The sequence below is a fragment of the Pecten maximus genome, chromosome 3 (genome assembly GCF_902652985.1).
Source record: "Pecten maximus chromosome 3, xPecMax1.1, whole genome shotgun sequence".
In the NCBI taxonomy this organism is placed as follows: domain Eukaryota; kingdom Metazoa; phylum Mollusca; class Bivalvia; order Pectinida; family Pectinidae; genus Pecten; species Pecten maximus.
This window is the reverse complement of record NC_047017.1, coordinates 31,054,820-31,072,149: the sequence shown is the minus strand read 5'-3', so window position 1 is coordinate 31,072,149 and position 17,330 is coordinate 31,054,820. Positions and strand designations below refer to the sequence as shown.

General features: G+C 36.8%; 1 protein-coding gene across 10 annotated transcripts in view; it reads left to right on the top strand.

Annotated features, from left to right (window-relative positions):
• The window catches only part of LOC117323893 (centrosomal protein of 170 kDa protein B-like), a 93,962-nt gene that overhangs the window by 60,437 nt on the left and 16,195 nt on the right, over nt 1–17,330 (top strand). For all 10 annotated transcript variants that reach the window (XM_033879403.1, XM_033879401.1, XM_033879404.1 and 7 more), the window contains 4 exons: nt 3,277–3,348; nt 6,124–6,629; nt 7,443–7,884; nt 8,416–9,119. In XM_033879403.1, the coding sequence (XP_033735294.1) occupies nt 3,277–3,348; nt 6,124–6,629; nt 7,443–7,884; nt 8,416–9,119 (1,724 nt within the window). The remainder of the gene's footprint in view (nt 1–3,276; nt 3,349–6,123; nt 6,630–7,442; nt 7,885–8,415; nt 9,120–17,330) is intronic.

Here is a 17,330-nt window from a genome sequence, read left to right as displayed (position 1 = left end):
ACTAGCTGTATTTGATTGTAGATTTATGTTTTCTTAACATTCTGAAAGAAAAAGAATGCAAAATGTTTTAAACAATAGGGCAGATTATGATATATGTTGTAATTGAATATTTCCAAAGGTTCCCCAGATATCGTGTGACATACACTCTCTGTATGTATACCTGTATAGATAGTATTGTTGTTAGTGCTAATGGGTATAGATTAGCCCTGAATGGTGCTGCTATTATGAAGGTGAAGATTTAGTGGATGATAAAGAAGCTACCAGTAAGGACACTTTTGGTGTGTAATATTATACTGTAATTAACCAATTATATGCCCTAGGCTTAGGTCTGCTGGAAGGGCAAGGTGCTCTACACAACCAGACTGGATTTCAATGTAGAACATATAGACACCATGATTAGGATACACACTGATCAGTGCAAGTATTAGTAGTTAATATTGGTGAGACACCTCTATATACACATACCATTCTGTATATAGATAGTTGTATAAAGGGCTGGCAGGTATGTTCATTACTGATCAGGGTAAGTAGGTAGACAATGTTGCTGAGAAACCTTCATTTTTATAAAGTACTTTCATGTATGTTCATCTGCAGTGTTAGGTATTGCTGACTGATGTATGTTTTCAGTATAGAATATGTTGTCAGGTTCAGAATTGGTTTGGCAAGGACTAAAACCATTGGTGTATATGATGTTCAATATTCAAACAAATTAAATGAATTGTTTTTTGTGATATGATGTATCATGTATATGAAATAGGTCAACTTGTTTTTAAGTAGGTCAAATAGTGTCAACCGTATTGATTACATTTCGTTAATGAATATAGGCAACCTTTATTATAATTAAGTAACATCTAAGACATAAATAGGTCAAATGATATTATGTCCAGTTCATGAATTATGATGTGACATTAACTTGTACATAAATAGGTCAAACATGTCACCTCTGTGCATAAATAGGTCAAATAACATCTGTAGTACATTTCTGTTGTGTATTGCTCACAACTTTATAACACCAGCATTCCTATCTCCAAGTGTGGTATGAAGTATATAATGTATAGTAGCTTGAATTGCTCATAACTTCATAACTACATACAGCACATGTGCCCTGTTGTAGGACTAGATTGAACCATGACTAGATGAAGGTTTATGGCCCAGTAGACATTGTGAACAATGACAAGAGGTTTGGTAAATGACAGGCTACCAGCCTCTCTATTCTGTGTGAGGTTCACATCCAGAGGGCAGGCTATACATACCTTTGCCACCAGGATCATAAGCACCTAATTTACATCTAATTTGCATCAATACAACATGATATATAAAAAGAAATCCAATCCTGCATTTACAAGAAGACCCCAGTCTCACCATCTCATCTTTATTGAGGAACTATGGTGTCTCCTGGTATTTCTGTGGCTACACATGGTGATAATGAGGGGCGGTGTTCACTGATGTGTTAGGTGTGTGTAACATACAACATGTGGGGATCCACTGTACCAGATGTTTGTCAGGAATTCTCAAACTCACTAGCAGCCACTAAGGTAATTGTTCAATTATGTTCAGCCCCTTCATCTATAGGACAGATTTCAGTTATGACCAGTAATGGTAGAATTATCTGTCATTATGTTTAATTATTTTGGAATTGAGGATATTATTTATTGGAGATGACTATGGATGTCATTACAGCTCCTGTTTTGGGAGCTGATGTCTTAATCAGGGTACACCCTGTAGGTCTAATGGCTGATCTCTGGTATATGACATGGGGTAGGCTGGTATAATGGGGTCAAACATTCTGACTTATAACAGGGTCAGGCTGGTGTAAGGGAATCCAAAATTCTGACTTGTAAAAGGTTAATGTTAGGAATAAGAATGTGTATGCTTGTGATAAATCACTGTAAGGTTCAAGGAGTCAGACATTCAAACATGACCTGTGACAGATATACAGGCCAGCTGAGGTCAGACTGATCTGCAACAAATAGTATAGGGGTCATCTGAGGTCAGACAGTCTGACCTATGAAAGATTTACAGGTTAGCTAAGGTCAGACTGTTTTACCTATGGTAGCCTATATACAGAAAGTGGGTCATTGGTGATGATAACCTGACACACAGTAGTATACATGAGTGTACACACTGCAGACTATTCAAGTCAAAGAAAGCCAACTAAAACTCCAGCATTATAAAAAAAAAATTATCAAGAACTGCCAAGCTAAATTCCAATACTAGCTTATCTCCCCCTAGTTTGAAACTTAGAATCAGAACATATCCAAGGGACCAAAATCAAAGCTCAATTTTATTTATAATTCTAATAATTATGCTTTTTTCCTTAATGAGTAATCAGGTTAATGAAATCACCTATTTGTTTGTGTCAGTAATCAATAAAGTAAGGATATAGGGTTTAATGAGGACTTGCCATTAAGTCCAATGGTACCTCTAGATGGACTGCTAAATATCTGTAGTGTTACATCTGTTAACCTAAGTCACAACTCTGCTATCATCCTGCAAAACTAAGCAGTGGCTGTAGAATGCCTGCTATTTGAAATATTCTGTTACCAATATAGGATATGTACTTAGTATAAAAACAATGGCTGGGGGTGATAAAATTATCTATCTTCCTCACGCAAACACTGGTATACCCTATATACTGCTGGTAGTGCACAGATCCTATAGTCGGTATACTAGCAGTACTGGTGTAAGTTCCTGGTTCAGTCAAGTGGTTGACATTCCTTGGTTAATTTTGTCTGTATGTTATATGCTGCAGCTGCTAGCAATCCCAGTATTTCATAACAAACTTGTGCAAGTTCACTCCATTTTAATGTCTGTTTCTAGGCAAGAGTTTCTCCCATGCCTTTAAACACTTTGGGTATACAAAAAAATTCTAGATGGAGGTGTGGGTATACAAAAAAATCTAGGTGGAGGTGTGGGTATATAAAAAAAATCTAGGTGGAGGTGTGGGTATATAAAATAAATCTAGGTGGAGGTGTGGGTATATAAAAAAATTCTTGGTGGAGGTGTGGGTATATAAAAAAATTCTAGGTGGAGGTGTGGGTATATAAAAAAAATCTAGGTGGAGGTCAAGGTTTTATAGGATTAATTGCAACAGAATAATGGACAATTTAGTCCAGTACTAGATCTCTGTGCTTCTGACTTACTTAATCCTGTCAAAATTCAGTATAAAAATATAAACTCATTTGTGTACACAGGATTATTTATCAATTCTACAAAAACTCCTATATGGTGGTCTTATTACCATACTGTTCACATTCTGTATATTGTCTGTTTCAGAGTTGGAAACTGTAAAGAAGGCTACACCATTGTATGGCCAGCCAGACTGGTGGGGTGAAGATGCTGACCCTAGTAAGTTCTGCAGTCAACAAAAATATCTTTATTTTATCCATCCAAAGTATCCTTCTCAATGCATCCCCATGATGACATTAGTGATTTGAAGAATGCTGGGATTTTAAATTGTTTGGCTCTGATCCATGTCCCTCAATATGCTGCTAGATTTGCTACCATGAAAGTCCCATGGCAATGGTAAAGTTTAAGATATATCAGTCTGTCAGTCCATGTATCAATATCTGGGCATATAAAATGTTATCTTTTACCCACAACTGACAATCTCTACATTAGAATTCCCTTTGCTGTTCACTGAAATCAAGCCTTTTGATCCAAAAAAGATAAAGTTATGTTCAATATCTGTCACAATGTCTCGGGGTATAAAAAATAGGCATCTCTATACAATGTACTCACATACTTAAGTGACAATGTTTTACATATAAGCACATCTTGGGATATTGAAGCGTGGATTACTTAAATAAAACCTTTTGACCTTTTCCCATCCGTGATAACAGAGTTACTGCCCTTTGTTCACCAGCTGGTGTCACAGTGCCTGGAACATATTTTGTTTACTTATGTAATTGTCATGTACAATTTCTGATGTTGTTTATTTACCTCTGAGGGTGATGTTGTGAATTGTCAAAATTAGGTCACATGTTACACTATATACCAAATAGTGACCCTATGTAAGTTTTGATAAGGAAGTTAGCCAGAGGTAGGGGACTTGGATACAATATCTTGTTGATTCTGGCCTTAAGTTACCAACGAACATCTGGTGTATGTCTGTGTGATCATTAGTGTTTACAAGTATATACCATCTATATACATGTGCAGAAATACTTAACTTAATGTATAGCCTTCAGGTCTAGACTTTTGTAAAGTTTCAATTAAGAAGATGGAGTTCAATCCTAGGTTACTGGTACTCCTGGTGTATTAAATGATGACTGACCTGTATTTATCCTCTCTCTGGCTCTCTCATCACATTTACTAGTCCATTCACTTCCTCTAATATTTAAAATGTGAATTCACCTGCTTATCTTTCATCAGTGTTCTCTACCATATGAAAGTCTGTATCAAGAATATGTACTGTGATCTTATCCTCAATCTGACCTCCTCAACTTTCTTCGTCCGTATGATCCTGTCCAGTGTTTGAATCTTTGGAGATGTTTCATAAAGAAGTTATTGAAATTTCTTTTATAGTTGGCTTTATTTAAATTATGTCTGAGGTTTTCTTGTGTATCCTCTGGACTGTTATACAGGTTTAGATAATTTTATCAGCTGGCAATCAGCAGACAGGTGAAGGTTAGGACAAATTTTATTGTCATCATTTGGTTCAATGACTGCTTTGTGTCAGAGAGTTGTTTGGCAATAGAGAAGTAAATAAATAGAGTTCAATGGATATTCTGAGCAGGTAGATAATTTCTCTGATTTAAGCCTCAAATCCAACATCTTCAGTATATATGGAATGGTATGGAAATGTACATGTTTATCTAATGAATATTATGGTACTCTAACAGCCAGAATTTGTGGGACATGGGGTGTTCAAATAAGCTTTGCCTATCACAAATAGTTCACTCACTTGTGCATCCCTTGGTTAAATACAGTATAAGGTGATTGGCTTTCCGTTGTGTTTCAACTGTTATTTTCGACTAAGAACAGATGTTTACTAATCAAACAGTAACTGTAAAATTTGTGTAGGGATCCTAATGAAATATGATATTGCTTTATAAGATACTGATTGTCATTCTCAGACAGTAATCAGTCACAACAAATTTCTGTATCATACAGAATTTTTAGCAGATATTTTATATTCTGGTAACTTGTTATTATTTTCTGTGCTTGACTCTCATTCTCTCATCTGTCATTGTTCATTTACTGATGAAAACTTGAAGACCAATTAAACATCCAGGATAATAACAAGCAATATTTTTTCTTCAGTGTAATCTGAGGAAAAGTTGTGGTTTTATGAAGTGAACAACTTTCTTAGTGTAATTGTTAAGTGTCATTGTCCTCAAGTATTTAAGATGGCTTGAGTTATGTCCCTTATACCAATATGTAGTGTATAGCCTTTCACTTAAAAGTCAATATTTACTCTTCCAGCACATATACCTTGAGCAAATATTTGATCATTAGATTGGAAAAATTCTAGAATGGAAGTTTATCTTTTACAATAGATGTGAATCAGGTTATTTTAGTAGAATAAAATTGGGTCAGTCAATGATTGATCAATTGAAGCGAAAGTTAGCAGTATAAATAGTCTTAAATGTTTATTTTCTAGGAGCCACAGGAATTGTTTCTCTACATTTATAGAAAATTTCAGTTCCAACAATATATTTACTATCCAACAGTCACAGGGGGCCGCGGTGGCCGAGTGGTTAAGGTGTACCGACACTTTATCACTAGCCCTCCACCTCTGGGTTGCGAGTTCGAAACCTACGTGGGGCAGTTGCCAGATACTGACCGTAGGCCGGTGGTTTTTCTCCGGGTACTCCGGCTTTCCTCCACCTCCAAAACCTGGCACGTCCTTAAATGACCCTTGCTGTTAATAGGACGTTAAACAAAAACAAACACTATCCAACAAGATATTAGTGAGGCTGAAAATCATATTACCCAGTTCTCTAATCAACAATTTCGAGGAAATGTCTCGCTTTCAAAGAGACTTCTCCACATATAGATAAGGATTATGGACCGGTAATAATATTTCTGAAATGAATGAAGTTTAGTATGTCATTATGTCAGAAAAAAGACAATATATAACATCACTTTAAAGTGCATGTATCATATTTCATTTTCCAGATGACAACACTGAAGATGCTCAAATGAGTGTAGACAATAAGATTCACCAACAGTATGTCACCAACACACTAAACAACTCAAGCCAAATGGAGCCTGCTCAGGAAAGAGGAAGTCTTGACACAAGTCCCCTGGATCCCAGAGATGTCCCTACTTCGAAATCCCATGATCCTGGAGGAGGGGGTCCAGTATCTGAGGAGAACCATGATAAGGGAGACAACCCTTTACTCAGGCGACCCTCGGACAGCTCAGGGGGCCCTAGCATGTCTTTTACTGTTGACTTTGATGAAGACGTCAGAAAAATGAATTCCTCAGGAAAACTCAGTGATTTCGTGCCATCTAAAATGAGAAGGAGCTTTAGAGAGAGGAAAGAGAATTTAGCTAAAGCCAAAGATGCTAATTCACCTGAAAAGTCAGCATCTTGTTCTGTTGCTAAAGACACCCCATCTGACAAGGGAAGTAAATCTGTCTCTAAGGAAGGAACACCAGAGAAAGAAGATCCACCAGAGGTAGGCTAGCTATACTCATACCAATCTATATGGGACAACAGATTTTTCTATGAAATAAACAAACTAGGCATAATTTTTCAATATTTCCATATTTTAGGCCTCAGTTTCGAATAAAGTGAGGCCTATAAGAAATATTTCCTATGTAAGTCCTCTGAATCTATACGTTTTTTCAGAGCATAGTCCCGGCAAATACTTAGGAATAAGAGATTGGACAACAGATTAAGTATCTTAGGAATAAGAGATTGGACAACAGATTAAGTATGCAAGTACATCTTATTCTCACATACTTCACAGGGTTATCCTGTGGTTGCTAGGGAAATGATATATCAATCACAATTATGTAAGGTCATCATTTTATGTTGAGTAACCATGTTATAAATGATGACGTCATCCATTTTGACAAACACTCCCAGGTGCATTGTAGATGGTATGATGAAAAACTTACATTTACTTGCAATTATGTGAGCAAAATTATCAATTATAGGTCTGTTCTGCGAACAAGGATATCTCAACCCTCGTGTAAGAGTTTAGCTCAATAAGTTGTGTATTACGATTGGGTCATCACAACATCTATTTGATATTTCCATAATAATCAAATACAGTGTAGTGCATGTCCCAGAACATTTTCCTGAAAATACGTCATGTAAAGACTTATCAGATGATAATTTTTCTTAGCTCAACAAAACACACAAGAGTATTCTCTGTATGAAATTTGACTTTGACCTCAAATACTGAAATACCGGTTTCCTTGATACATATATGATGTATATCTTAATTATTTTATTTAGAATGGTTTGTTGATGTGTCTTTCAGAAAATAGAAGTTGAGGAAATCGCATCTAAAAGGCAAAAGAAAGTAGAAGCAGAAATGACACCACCGAGACGACGGAGGAAAGTAGAAAGTGAAGAGATAACTCCGCGTAGACAAAAGAAAATTGATGAAATATGGGAGTCTGACTCCTCATCGTCTACTAAAGGGAGAAGGTCAACAGAGATGAAGAAGTCAAGTAGATCATCACAGGAAAGTGACAAGGTCACAGTTAGCACAAGGTCAACAAGATCAGTCTCTACAGATAAGGTCAGCACAAGGTCATCAAGGTCAATGGACACAGACAAGGTAACAACTAGGTCGTCAAGGTCAATGCACCCAGAAAAAGTCACCACAAGCTCACCAAGGTCAGTCGACATGGATAAGGTCACCACAAGATCCACAAAGTCACAGGATAAAGAAAAAGTGACTGCAGTCTCAGCCAGAGGTACAAACATAAGTCCTTCAATACCTTTTATATCAAAGCAATTTTGAACTTAAATAGAAATAGTAAAAATGCCCATTTGGTAATATCATATGTGCAATTGCTGCTCATGAAGAGATGAATGCAGATAGGCAACCAAATTGGTAATCTGAAATTAGTTGAGATCCTGAGTCTACAAAGATGTTTGTATTAATGGACATGAACAGAAAAGCAATCAACTTATCAGATTAACTTCATAATCTGGTCCCAGCCCACAGTACTTAGTCTCTACGTCATAACATGGAAATGGTCTGCATCCCCATCATGTCAAAAATGAAGAGATATACTGATTCTGATTGGGAGTGATTGCTCTTCGGCTCTGCCAGTCAGAAAAATCCTTGCAATATTAACTTTTGATCGAAATATATATGTTATCATAATTTATATCAGATGTCAACAGACCTAAATATTAACAGTCTAATTTGTACAGAAACAACCTGTATTTGTCAGTTATAAAATTGTGTTAAAATACAGCAACATACTTGTCTATTGAAGGTACCAAGACATACATCAAAAGAAAGGTAACAGCAGATCCCAAAAAGTCAGTGAAATCTTCACAGTGTAAAGAGGAGGACCAGATAGCTGCTGCAGCCGTGCTCAAAATGACAGAAAGTGCCTCATATCTCATAGACAAAATGTTTGAAAGTAGTTCTTCTAAACAGGGGTCAAAACCAAAATCCAAAACTGTGTCAGACAGATTCACAGAACATGCCATGTATCGTGAGGCTAAAGAATATGACAATGGAAAATCCAAACTCACCCTGAACATGGAAAACTCTGCTCCACTCCTTGACTTGCTGACTCCGACTAAGGAAGGGAGTGAGAAGGAGGTGAAGGAGGTGGACGAGGCGGTGGACAATATCAGTGAGGCTGGGACGTACACCATTGAGTGTGAAGATAATGATGAGGAGGAACAGCAGGCACGACATAGCATAGATGCAGTGTTTGGAGTGTCCAATGATGCTGACATCATGTCACAGAGTCTCGTCATCAACGATGAGGGCAGTAAACGTCTCGACGACCTCAGAATTGATGAACCACTGGAGGACAAGTTTGCTAAAGGGGAGATAACTTTAGCAGACCTGGAGAAGGAGATTGAGAGGCTAGAGAGGAGAAAAACAGAGGTGTCTGTATCCAGTTCCCTAGAGGGAGAAGGAGGCAGCTCTGCTTTACAGGAACTCAGAATCATTGAAGATAATGTAAGTCATATTTTTTTTACATTTATTGTAGAAAGAATATATAGCCTCATTCTTAACCTCAAATCCAGCTTAATACTGTAGAAGTGCGCTTGATATGGGGTTTAATTTATAACTTCACCCTCATTTAGATGATAAATCAGGATATTGGTCAGGCTTGTAGTGTTGAAGTCTTTTTAATTGATATCTGTTCTGATATCCTTTGAAAAAAGAATCAAATCACATCTTAATCATATAAGAATTTCTTAATGAAACCAATTATAGATACAGATAAAAGATAATCTTTACTATTCACAATAAATTATAGTTGGAGTTACTTAAATTAATAATCATAACATAATGTTTGGGAAAGGGGAATCCCTTATAGCATATTAGCTAGCTAACTTGTGTTTGGGAAATGTGGTGTTACCCTAGTTCTGTTTAGTGTTGACCTTTCTATGTTGTCTGATGGGCCAATACTGAGTGTTATGGTGAGGTTATACATTAAGTCAGGCTGCTGGAGTGTAACCAGAGGTAATCCTACATCACAGAACTCTATCTCTACCACCTGCTGCCAGTGTGGAATTACATTCCATTAGGAATCATATATCTGACAGTACTAGTGTTAAAGAAAGGTAGAGTTATCTCCCTTCAGTTTCATTGTGAAATGTTTCATTGCAAAGAAATTGACTGGAAATGTTCACTAATATATACAAATGTATAATAGATCACACTGATATTGGATATTTACATGATTTCTTAAAAACACTGCTTCACGCTGGGAAATCATTAGTACAGAGAATTGAGTTCTTTCAAACAAATAATTTTGTAGTCACTTGTAATGACGAGGCAGGTAAAATAGATTGCGGTATGGACCTTAGGTGTATTTTGTTTAAATAGTTGGTATGTAAATTGAGAGTGAAACATTCCATGGTTCCTCTGGGGGTATCATTATGTACCTGTTAGATCTATACAGCTGTGACCATATATTTACTCTCCAACCTGTCTTGTGTGTTTAAGCTTGTTATTGATTCTGTCTATTAAACACTGGTAGCCATTGAAAGCAGGTGTACATGTGACACAGCAATATTTTTTTTCAACAAACTGATATTAAGTTACTTGCTACATAAAGTAGATAATTACTCTTATTTGTATTTCAAGGTCTTTCAACATAAAAAGGGATCTAAATTGGGATTTTTTAAACATTATTTTCATGGTATCAGAATGTAAGGTTCATTGTCAAATCATTTCATATCTTAACTTCATTGATATTTTTTTCAAATATACATAGTACCAGGTATATATGTCACCAGGTTTTTACCTTGTATTTGAAGTCCACTTGTACATCACACAGAGTGAGATCATTCAGTATGTTTGGTATTTGGTCTGAGTGTACTTTTGAAATTGAATACAATCTCCCATACTTGTCATACTTTCGGAATAATGTTGTGCATATGAACAACATGAATTCATTGTTTAACCATAGCAAAAGAAAAAAATTATCTACAAATCAGAAGTTCCGGAGTGTTGAGTTTCGCATCTACATTATGTCCTAGCAAAATAACTTTGCCACATGTGCTACAGTTATACCAGGTATGTTGTATAGCCTGTGTGATGGAAACAGCTTTATTAACGACTTGCCAAGGGAAATAACCTTCACCAGGTATCATGCATCGAAAAATAGCGGTCAAGTAACGACCTTAAGTAATGAGGTTAAGGATTGGGTAATAGTGGTCAATCGATCATCACCTTTGGTCATTCAAGTTGACCACTCGTCTGTATGCTTCAATCACGACTGTGGTCATTCATGCATGAACAGTTGATGACCATTGCCCTCGGGATGGTTTGAGAACAAAGTTATATCCACACACACAAGTCACCTGAAAAATGACCTGTACAGGGTCAGTCATGCTTACATCTCACCTAACACAAGTGAATGTACTGACCATTGTCCACTCATAACTTCTGGACATATTGTCGTGCTATTTTCACTCGTGTGGACCTGTGTATACTTTTGTTCGTTGACAATTATACTGATACACATTTAGATAAGTCAAGTATTATGTATAACAGTCACAATAGGTTTTAATTTTCTCCCCAAATATTGACCGCTATACCTAAATACTTTAAGAACACTTCTGATAATGATCTTGGTACATTAAGGGTGGAGAAGCCATCAAGGAATGTACGGCCCATAACTACCTGGTAAGGAATTGATAGATCAAAGCTGGCCTGTTTTATGTACTGGGGACACTCCTACTATTGTATACCTATAAAATTGATCAAAAGTTGTGCTAGATAATGATCTGTTCACATGCAATGGAACTTAACACTCAACATGATAGACATATATTGCTGTTGGCTGACAAGCACTGCCTACAATGTAGGCTTCAGGAACTGTAGACATTAGTAAAATTGGATTAATTAGCAAATGAAGAAGTTAACTAGAATTTTGACACAATGCCCTACATTCCAGGTAAATTGAATTGAGTGGGGACTGGAGAGTTTGATGTGACTGTTTGAATATTGTCTTATTGCTGACATATATTCATCTGATAGTATAAATATTTCCATGTATAATAAATCTGATGATATATCCAGATTGAAAATTCTTTGTAATGCTAGATCTGCGTTATGTATGACTGGAAGTTTACTGGGCTGTATGGATGACCACATAGACCTTGGACATATACTTCAGTACTGTAATACTGATATCCTGACCAGTTGATTATAACTTCTGGTAAGTGGAGACATTTAACTGATCAATGGTTGTGTGTGCCACACTTGGCCTATATCCACTGCTGTCTGTGACATCCAGGCAATGCTGATTGTTCTGGAATTCTTATAGAAATGGCTTGCTCCATTCAAGGCCGAACACATTCAATGTTAGGAACACTCACTCATAACAGATTCATGGAAACTGTACCCTTTACTGTCCTGGATATGAGTCATTTAATCTTCTCTGTATACTTGGCTGTTGTTCACTGGATTTTTCTATAAAATCATATCCTTTATACATCGATACAAAGGGAAACTATTATCAAAAGTATAACAAGCACTGAGAGAAAGATTGTAGTGATGGTAACTTTACTAAGAGTATGAAATATTGACTGAGGAGTGATGAACTACCAATATAACAATGACAGTTATATAGTTCCATTGCCAATGTGACAGATTTAGAACTGGAATTCAATTGGAGAGATACTTTTATTAGATAAAAATGATACTGCAGGTTGTGGGAACATCAGGAAGAGAGGCCAGAAGGACTAGATGATACTAATAATAGACAACAAAAACTGTTAAAGGTCAGGTATACAGTAATAGTTATGTATAGTTGATCAGTATCCACAGCTGCTGCAACAGGGATATTACCTGCTGTACCTGGGATATTACCTGCTGTAACAGGGACATTACCTGCTGTACCTAGGATATTACCTGCTGTACCTAGGATATTACCTGCTGTACCTAGGATATTACCTGCTGTACCTGGGAGATTACCTGCTGTAACAGGGATATTACCTGCTGTACCTAGGATATTACCTGCTGTACCTGGGATATTACCTGCTGTAACAGGGATATTACCTGCTGTACCTGGGATATTACCTGCTGTACCTGGGATATAACCTGCTGTAATTAGGATATTACCTGCTGTAACAAGGATATTACCTGCTGTACCTGGGATATTACCTGCTGTACCTGGGATATTACCTGCTGTACCTGGGATATAACCTGCTGTAATTAGGATATTACCTGCTGTAACAAGGATATTACCTGCTGTAACAGGGATATTTCCTGCTGTACCTGGGATATTACCTGCAATAACAGGGATATTACCTTCAGTATCGGGGATATTACCTGCTGTAACAGGGCTATTACCTGCTGTAACAAGGATATTACCTGCTGTAACAAGGATTGACCTGCTGTAACAGGGATATTACCTGCTGTAACAAGGATTGACCTGCTGTAACAGGGATATTACCTGCTGTAACTGGAATATTACCTGCTGTAACAGGAATATTACTTGCTGTAATTGAGGTTGTAGTTAGTTGTTAGTATAATCATACCTGTGAATGAGTAGGGGCTATATACTGAAGTATAACCATCACTGTACATCACATTGCGGTAGTCATTGAGGCGTGGACTGACAGATGAATGTTGTCAGATGATGGTGTCACGGTTCAACGGATGACTCGACACCTGTAGAGGTAAATGTGCACAGCAATGTAAGAACTCATCACACCGTGTGTTCATGACTTTGCAGCGGAAGTGTTGCACTGTGAACAGGTACACAGTCACCTCGACTGTCAGGGATTCTCATGGGGCATTCCAGGATCTGTGTTGGCCAAAACCGTAACAAAAATAGTTACAATACAACTGATACAGTAGGAATGTTATCTGATGTTATCATCCACCACTGGATGGACATTTAGGACCCGGACTGTCGGTCGCTCTAGTTGGTGTATATGCAGTACTAGAAGTGTTGTGATATATATAGTCAACATTGACACTGACTTTACTTGCAATTTCTTCTGACACATTTGACATTTCACATATAAAAGAATTGTTTTGCGTAGAACCAAAGACATATTTGTATGTGGTATATGGTGGAGATTTTCGGGTTATTCTATACCCGTGTCAGGTAGATGTGAGATGTCATGCGTGTCTGACTGATGAACAATCAGAAGTTCGACAGTCCACATTCTACAGTTGTTAACCTTATCTCTGATGACCAGTACTTTGATGAACATTGAGAATTTGTGTATTCAGTGGACTGTGTCTATGTATGTCCAGTCTGAGTATCATCACATCTCCTTGTTTCCTGTCCACAATTCCTGGTGCTATTCTATACAAACTTTCAAGGATATTTGAAGATGGACTTGGTAGTTGTGTTACTGCTGGCCTCAGTAGGGTGAACAGAGTTCAGTCTCTGTACACATATTGGATTAAATACTCATTGGAAGCAGTTCTGTGGTTGACAGGAACCAAATAGAAATCAATGTTGGACATGGCCCAGTACAATATGATGCAGGTTCCTCAGGACAACAACATATTCCTACAGGTAAGACGTGTCACAGCTACTCCAAATATCTGATGGAGACATTAAAATGAGGTTTGTTCAGATGTCAATGTCAGTTACTTATGAACTGCTTCCAACAGATAAAAACAAAAAAATCATACCTGTTTTGTAAAGACAGATTATAACCATACATGTCCTATTGGGATTGAGCAAGACTCCGACAGATGTCAACCTCCTGTCCTGCATGTATTTAAGGTGTAAAGATAAACTCCAGGTATTTAGAAAATCAGTTGTCATTCATTCCCTTTTATTTGAAGGTTATAAGCATCTTAAATTGGTTGGACAGCCAGTGGTTTAAATATTGTCAGTTAAAGGATGAAATATGCTGTTGGGTGGTCCGTTAATGAGCTGAATGTGTTATTGTGGTCAGTTAATTTATAGGCTTGTAAATTTGTTGTTGGGATAGTCAGACATGGGATGAAATATGTTGTTGAACGGTCTGTTAATGGGCTAAATGAATTTGTTGTTGTGATATTCAGTTATGGGATGAAATATATTGTTGGACAGTCAGTGAAATTGCCAATTTAATGTTTTGTGGGGTTAGTCTTTTATGGAGTGAAATATGTTCAGGATAATCAGTTGGGCTAATTAAATGTGTCTTTGAAATTAAAAGATTTTTTTTTTTATTATTCAAAAGTACCATATTTGTTTAAGAAGTTTGAAAATGACTGATATGTAAAAGTTTCATGTCAGGGGGAGACAACCAAATAATGTGACTGAATTCCATTGAGATAACCTGACCAAACCATTTTGATTTATTACTTGGGAAACACTTTCAGACTGATCATTTGTGAAGCCTATGATTTAGGTACATTATGTACTCGAGTAAAACTGATCTATATATTTGTACAGTCTGTATTGGCCACAGAAAGGCCTAGGTAAATGTGAGTGCACTATTTAAATAGCTTATCAAAGGTGTATTGAAGTTTGAAGTCAAAGATTATCGACTTAAGGCCGGTTCTGTGTGAGATATATGCCAGAGACTGGTCAGTCTTGGGTGTCCCTGTATAAGGATGTGTTGGGAACAGCTACAGGGCCTTTAGAGCTGACCTATATATTCATTGTACCAGTCTATTTGGAAGTGGTGGCTGGACTGTGGTGGAGAACTGCCAGGTAATAGTCAGTAGTCTGCTTACTACATTATCCTTCTATAAAACACCAGACAAAACCACACATAGGGCCCAATTAGACTCTTTATATACATTGTATACACAAAATAGTTCAGAGAGGATAAATATGCAAAAAAAGCCTATAATTCCAGTCATCTTCAGATACTGTGCCAAAAAGGGAAGATTGCTTCCTTCCTGCAAGTGAAACAAATGTACTTCCAATTTTTGTCATGGTTAGTGAAAAGCTTTAACCCTGACTACATTCCTGTTTATACAAAGGGTAACCAACAGTCACTAGATCGGTTGAACATGGACTGGGTGGAGTAACATCTTATAGTGTCATTTCTTCTTCTTATAATAGGTAACAGCTGACACCAGAAAACTTACAACAGTGGTTTCAAACCACCAGGATTACCTATGACCTGTTTTACACAGGATCAGCTCCCTTGTACTATACAGCTAAATGTGGGGTATCTATAGTAAGTGATAGTGGGCTGCAAGCAGTGTACCAATTACAGGGACTGTGATACCACTGTGCCTCTGAAGCACATCAGTGCAGGTCTTAACAACAAATAATGATATCTACACTTTTGTCTCTGCATGAATGCTGTTGGATAAAACAGTATGTTGAGATTCTTGAGCCTTGTTAGCTGAAATTTACAAGATTTAATCATATACAGGTATTCAATATTTTGAAGAAAGCAAAAACATTATTCAAAAAAGTTTTTTTCGAACATATGATCATCTTTAAGTCTTAGTTCTTGTACAAAAAAATCTTTCCTGCAACTTGGAAACTTTCAGATTGGTGATTGAAATATTTGTGGCCTAACCCAAGTTTTTTGCTTGGCCTGAGCTTTACATGCTCTGATTGGGACTGAAGAGGACTATACACAGCTTTTCATTATTGTTGGGAAACTGGATACTTACATTCATTGATTGCCCATGAGGTTTGGCTCATAACATCATGTGATGTTGCTCACTAACTAGACAAACTAAGAGATCTTTTACATGCTAATCATATATGAGGACTATATCTATTTGTGCTTTTGTGAACCTCTGACCTGTGGTGAATTCACTTGAAGGAGTATGCTGCTATTCGCCTCATATAATGATTGAACTTTTTCATGAAATAAAAAATGGAAATTTTAAGAAGTTTCCTCAGGATTATTGGTTTGTACAACAGTTTTGGATGTACATCTGCTATGATGGAGCTGATGGAGTTAACTTGGGCCATGTGTTCGGAGTAACAGCTGCTGAGGAATTTATTGTCAGGTTCAGTCATTGTTAGTAGCCTCTTAATACACTCGGGAAGGTTTATTGTCAAAATATAGCTTCATTGTAAGTTTGATCAACGCAGATAAGGGTTTGATACAAAAATACCATTCATTTGTGGGGAAAATTATTGTCAGATTGCTTAACTGATAACACGTTTGCTCCAGTTTTGTGTGGGAATAAAAATGTAGGAGTCACTGTAGTGTCTATTATCCATATAGGTATACAATGTAAGGTTAAAACCAGCTGCCTCTTTGATATTAGTTTCTAAAGAGTCGAGAGAGACATGTTTTGACGAGATATGTAGATACATGTATTAAAAGTTTTCAAATATCTGTTACAATAAAATAGAAATATTCATTTGTCTAACTTTGGATACCGCTTCATTTACATTGTATATGCATGTACATGGGCACATATGTAAATTAAGATTTTGTAACTTGAAAATCACACTGTCATTCAAATTGATATTGTAAAAGTGACAGTGATTAATTAGTTGGAAGTGCACATGTCTTGGTGCTCAATCAACACTTATTGCACTGTGATGTTATTCACTTCAGCTAATATTAAATAGTGAATATTTTAGCCCTGCTCTCTCATGCCTGTAAATGTTAATGTTCTAGTTAATTGTGATATTAATTTTGTGGCAAGGATTAGGTTTATTATTAAAATGTTGTATTGTGTAATTAAACTCTTCCATTCTCACTCATCATAAATCTCCATAATTCCAACTGAATGGGTCTGTATAGGTGAACAAATGAACACAGTGGTAACCTG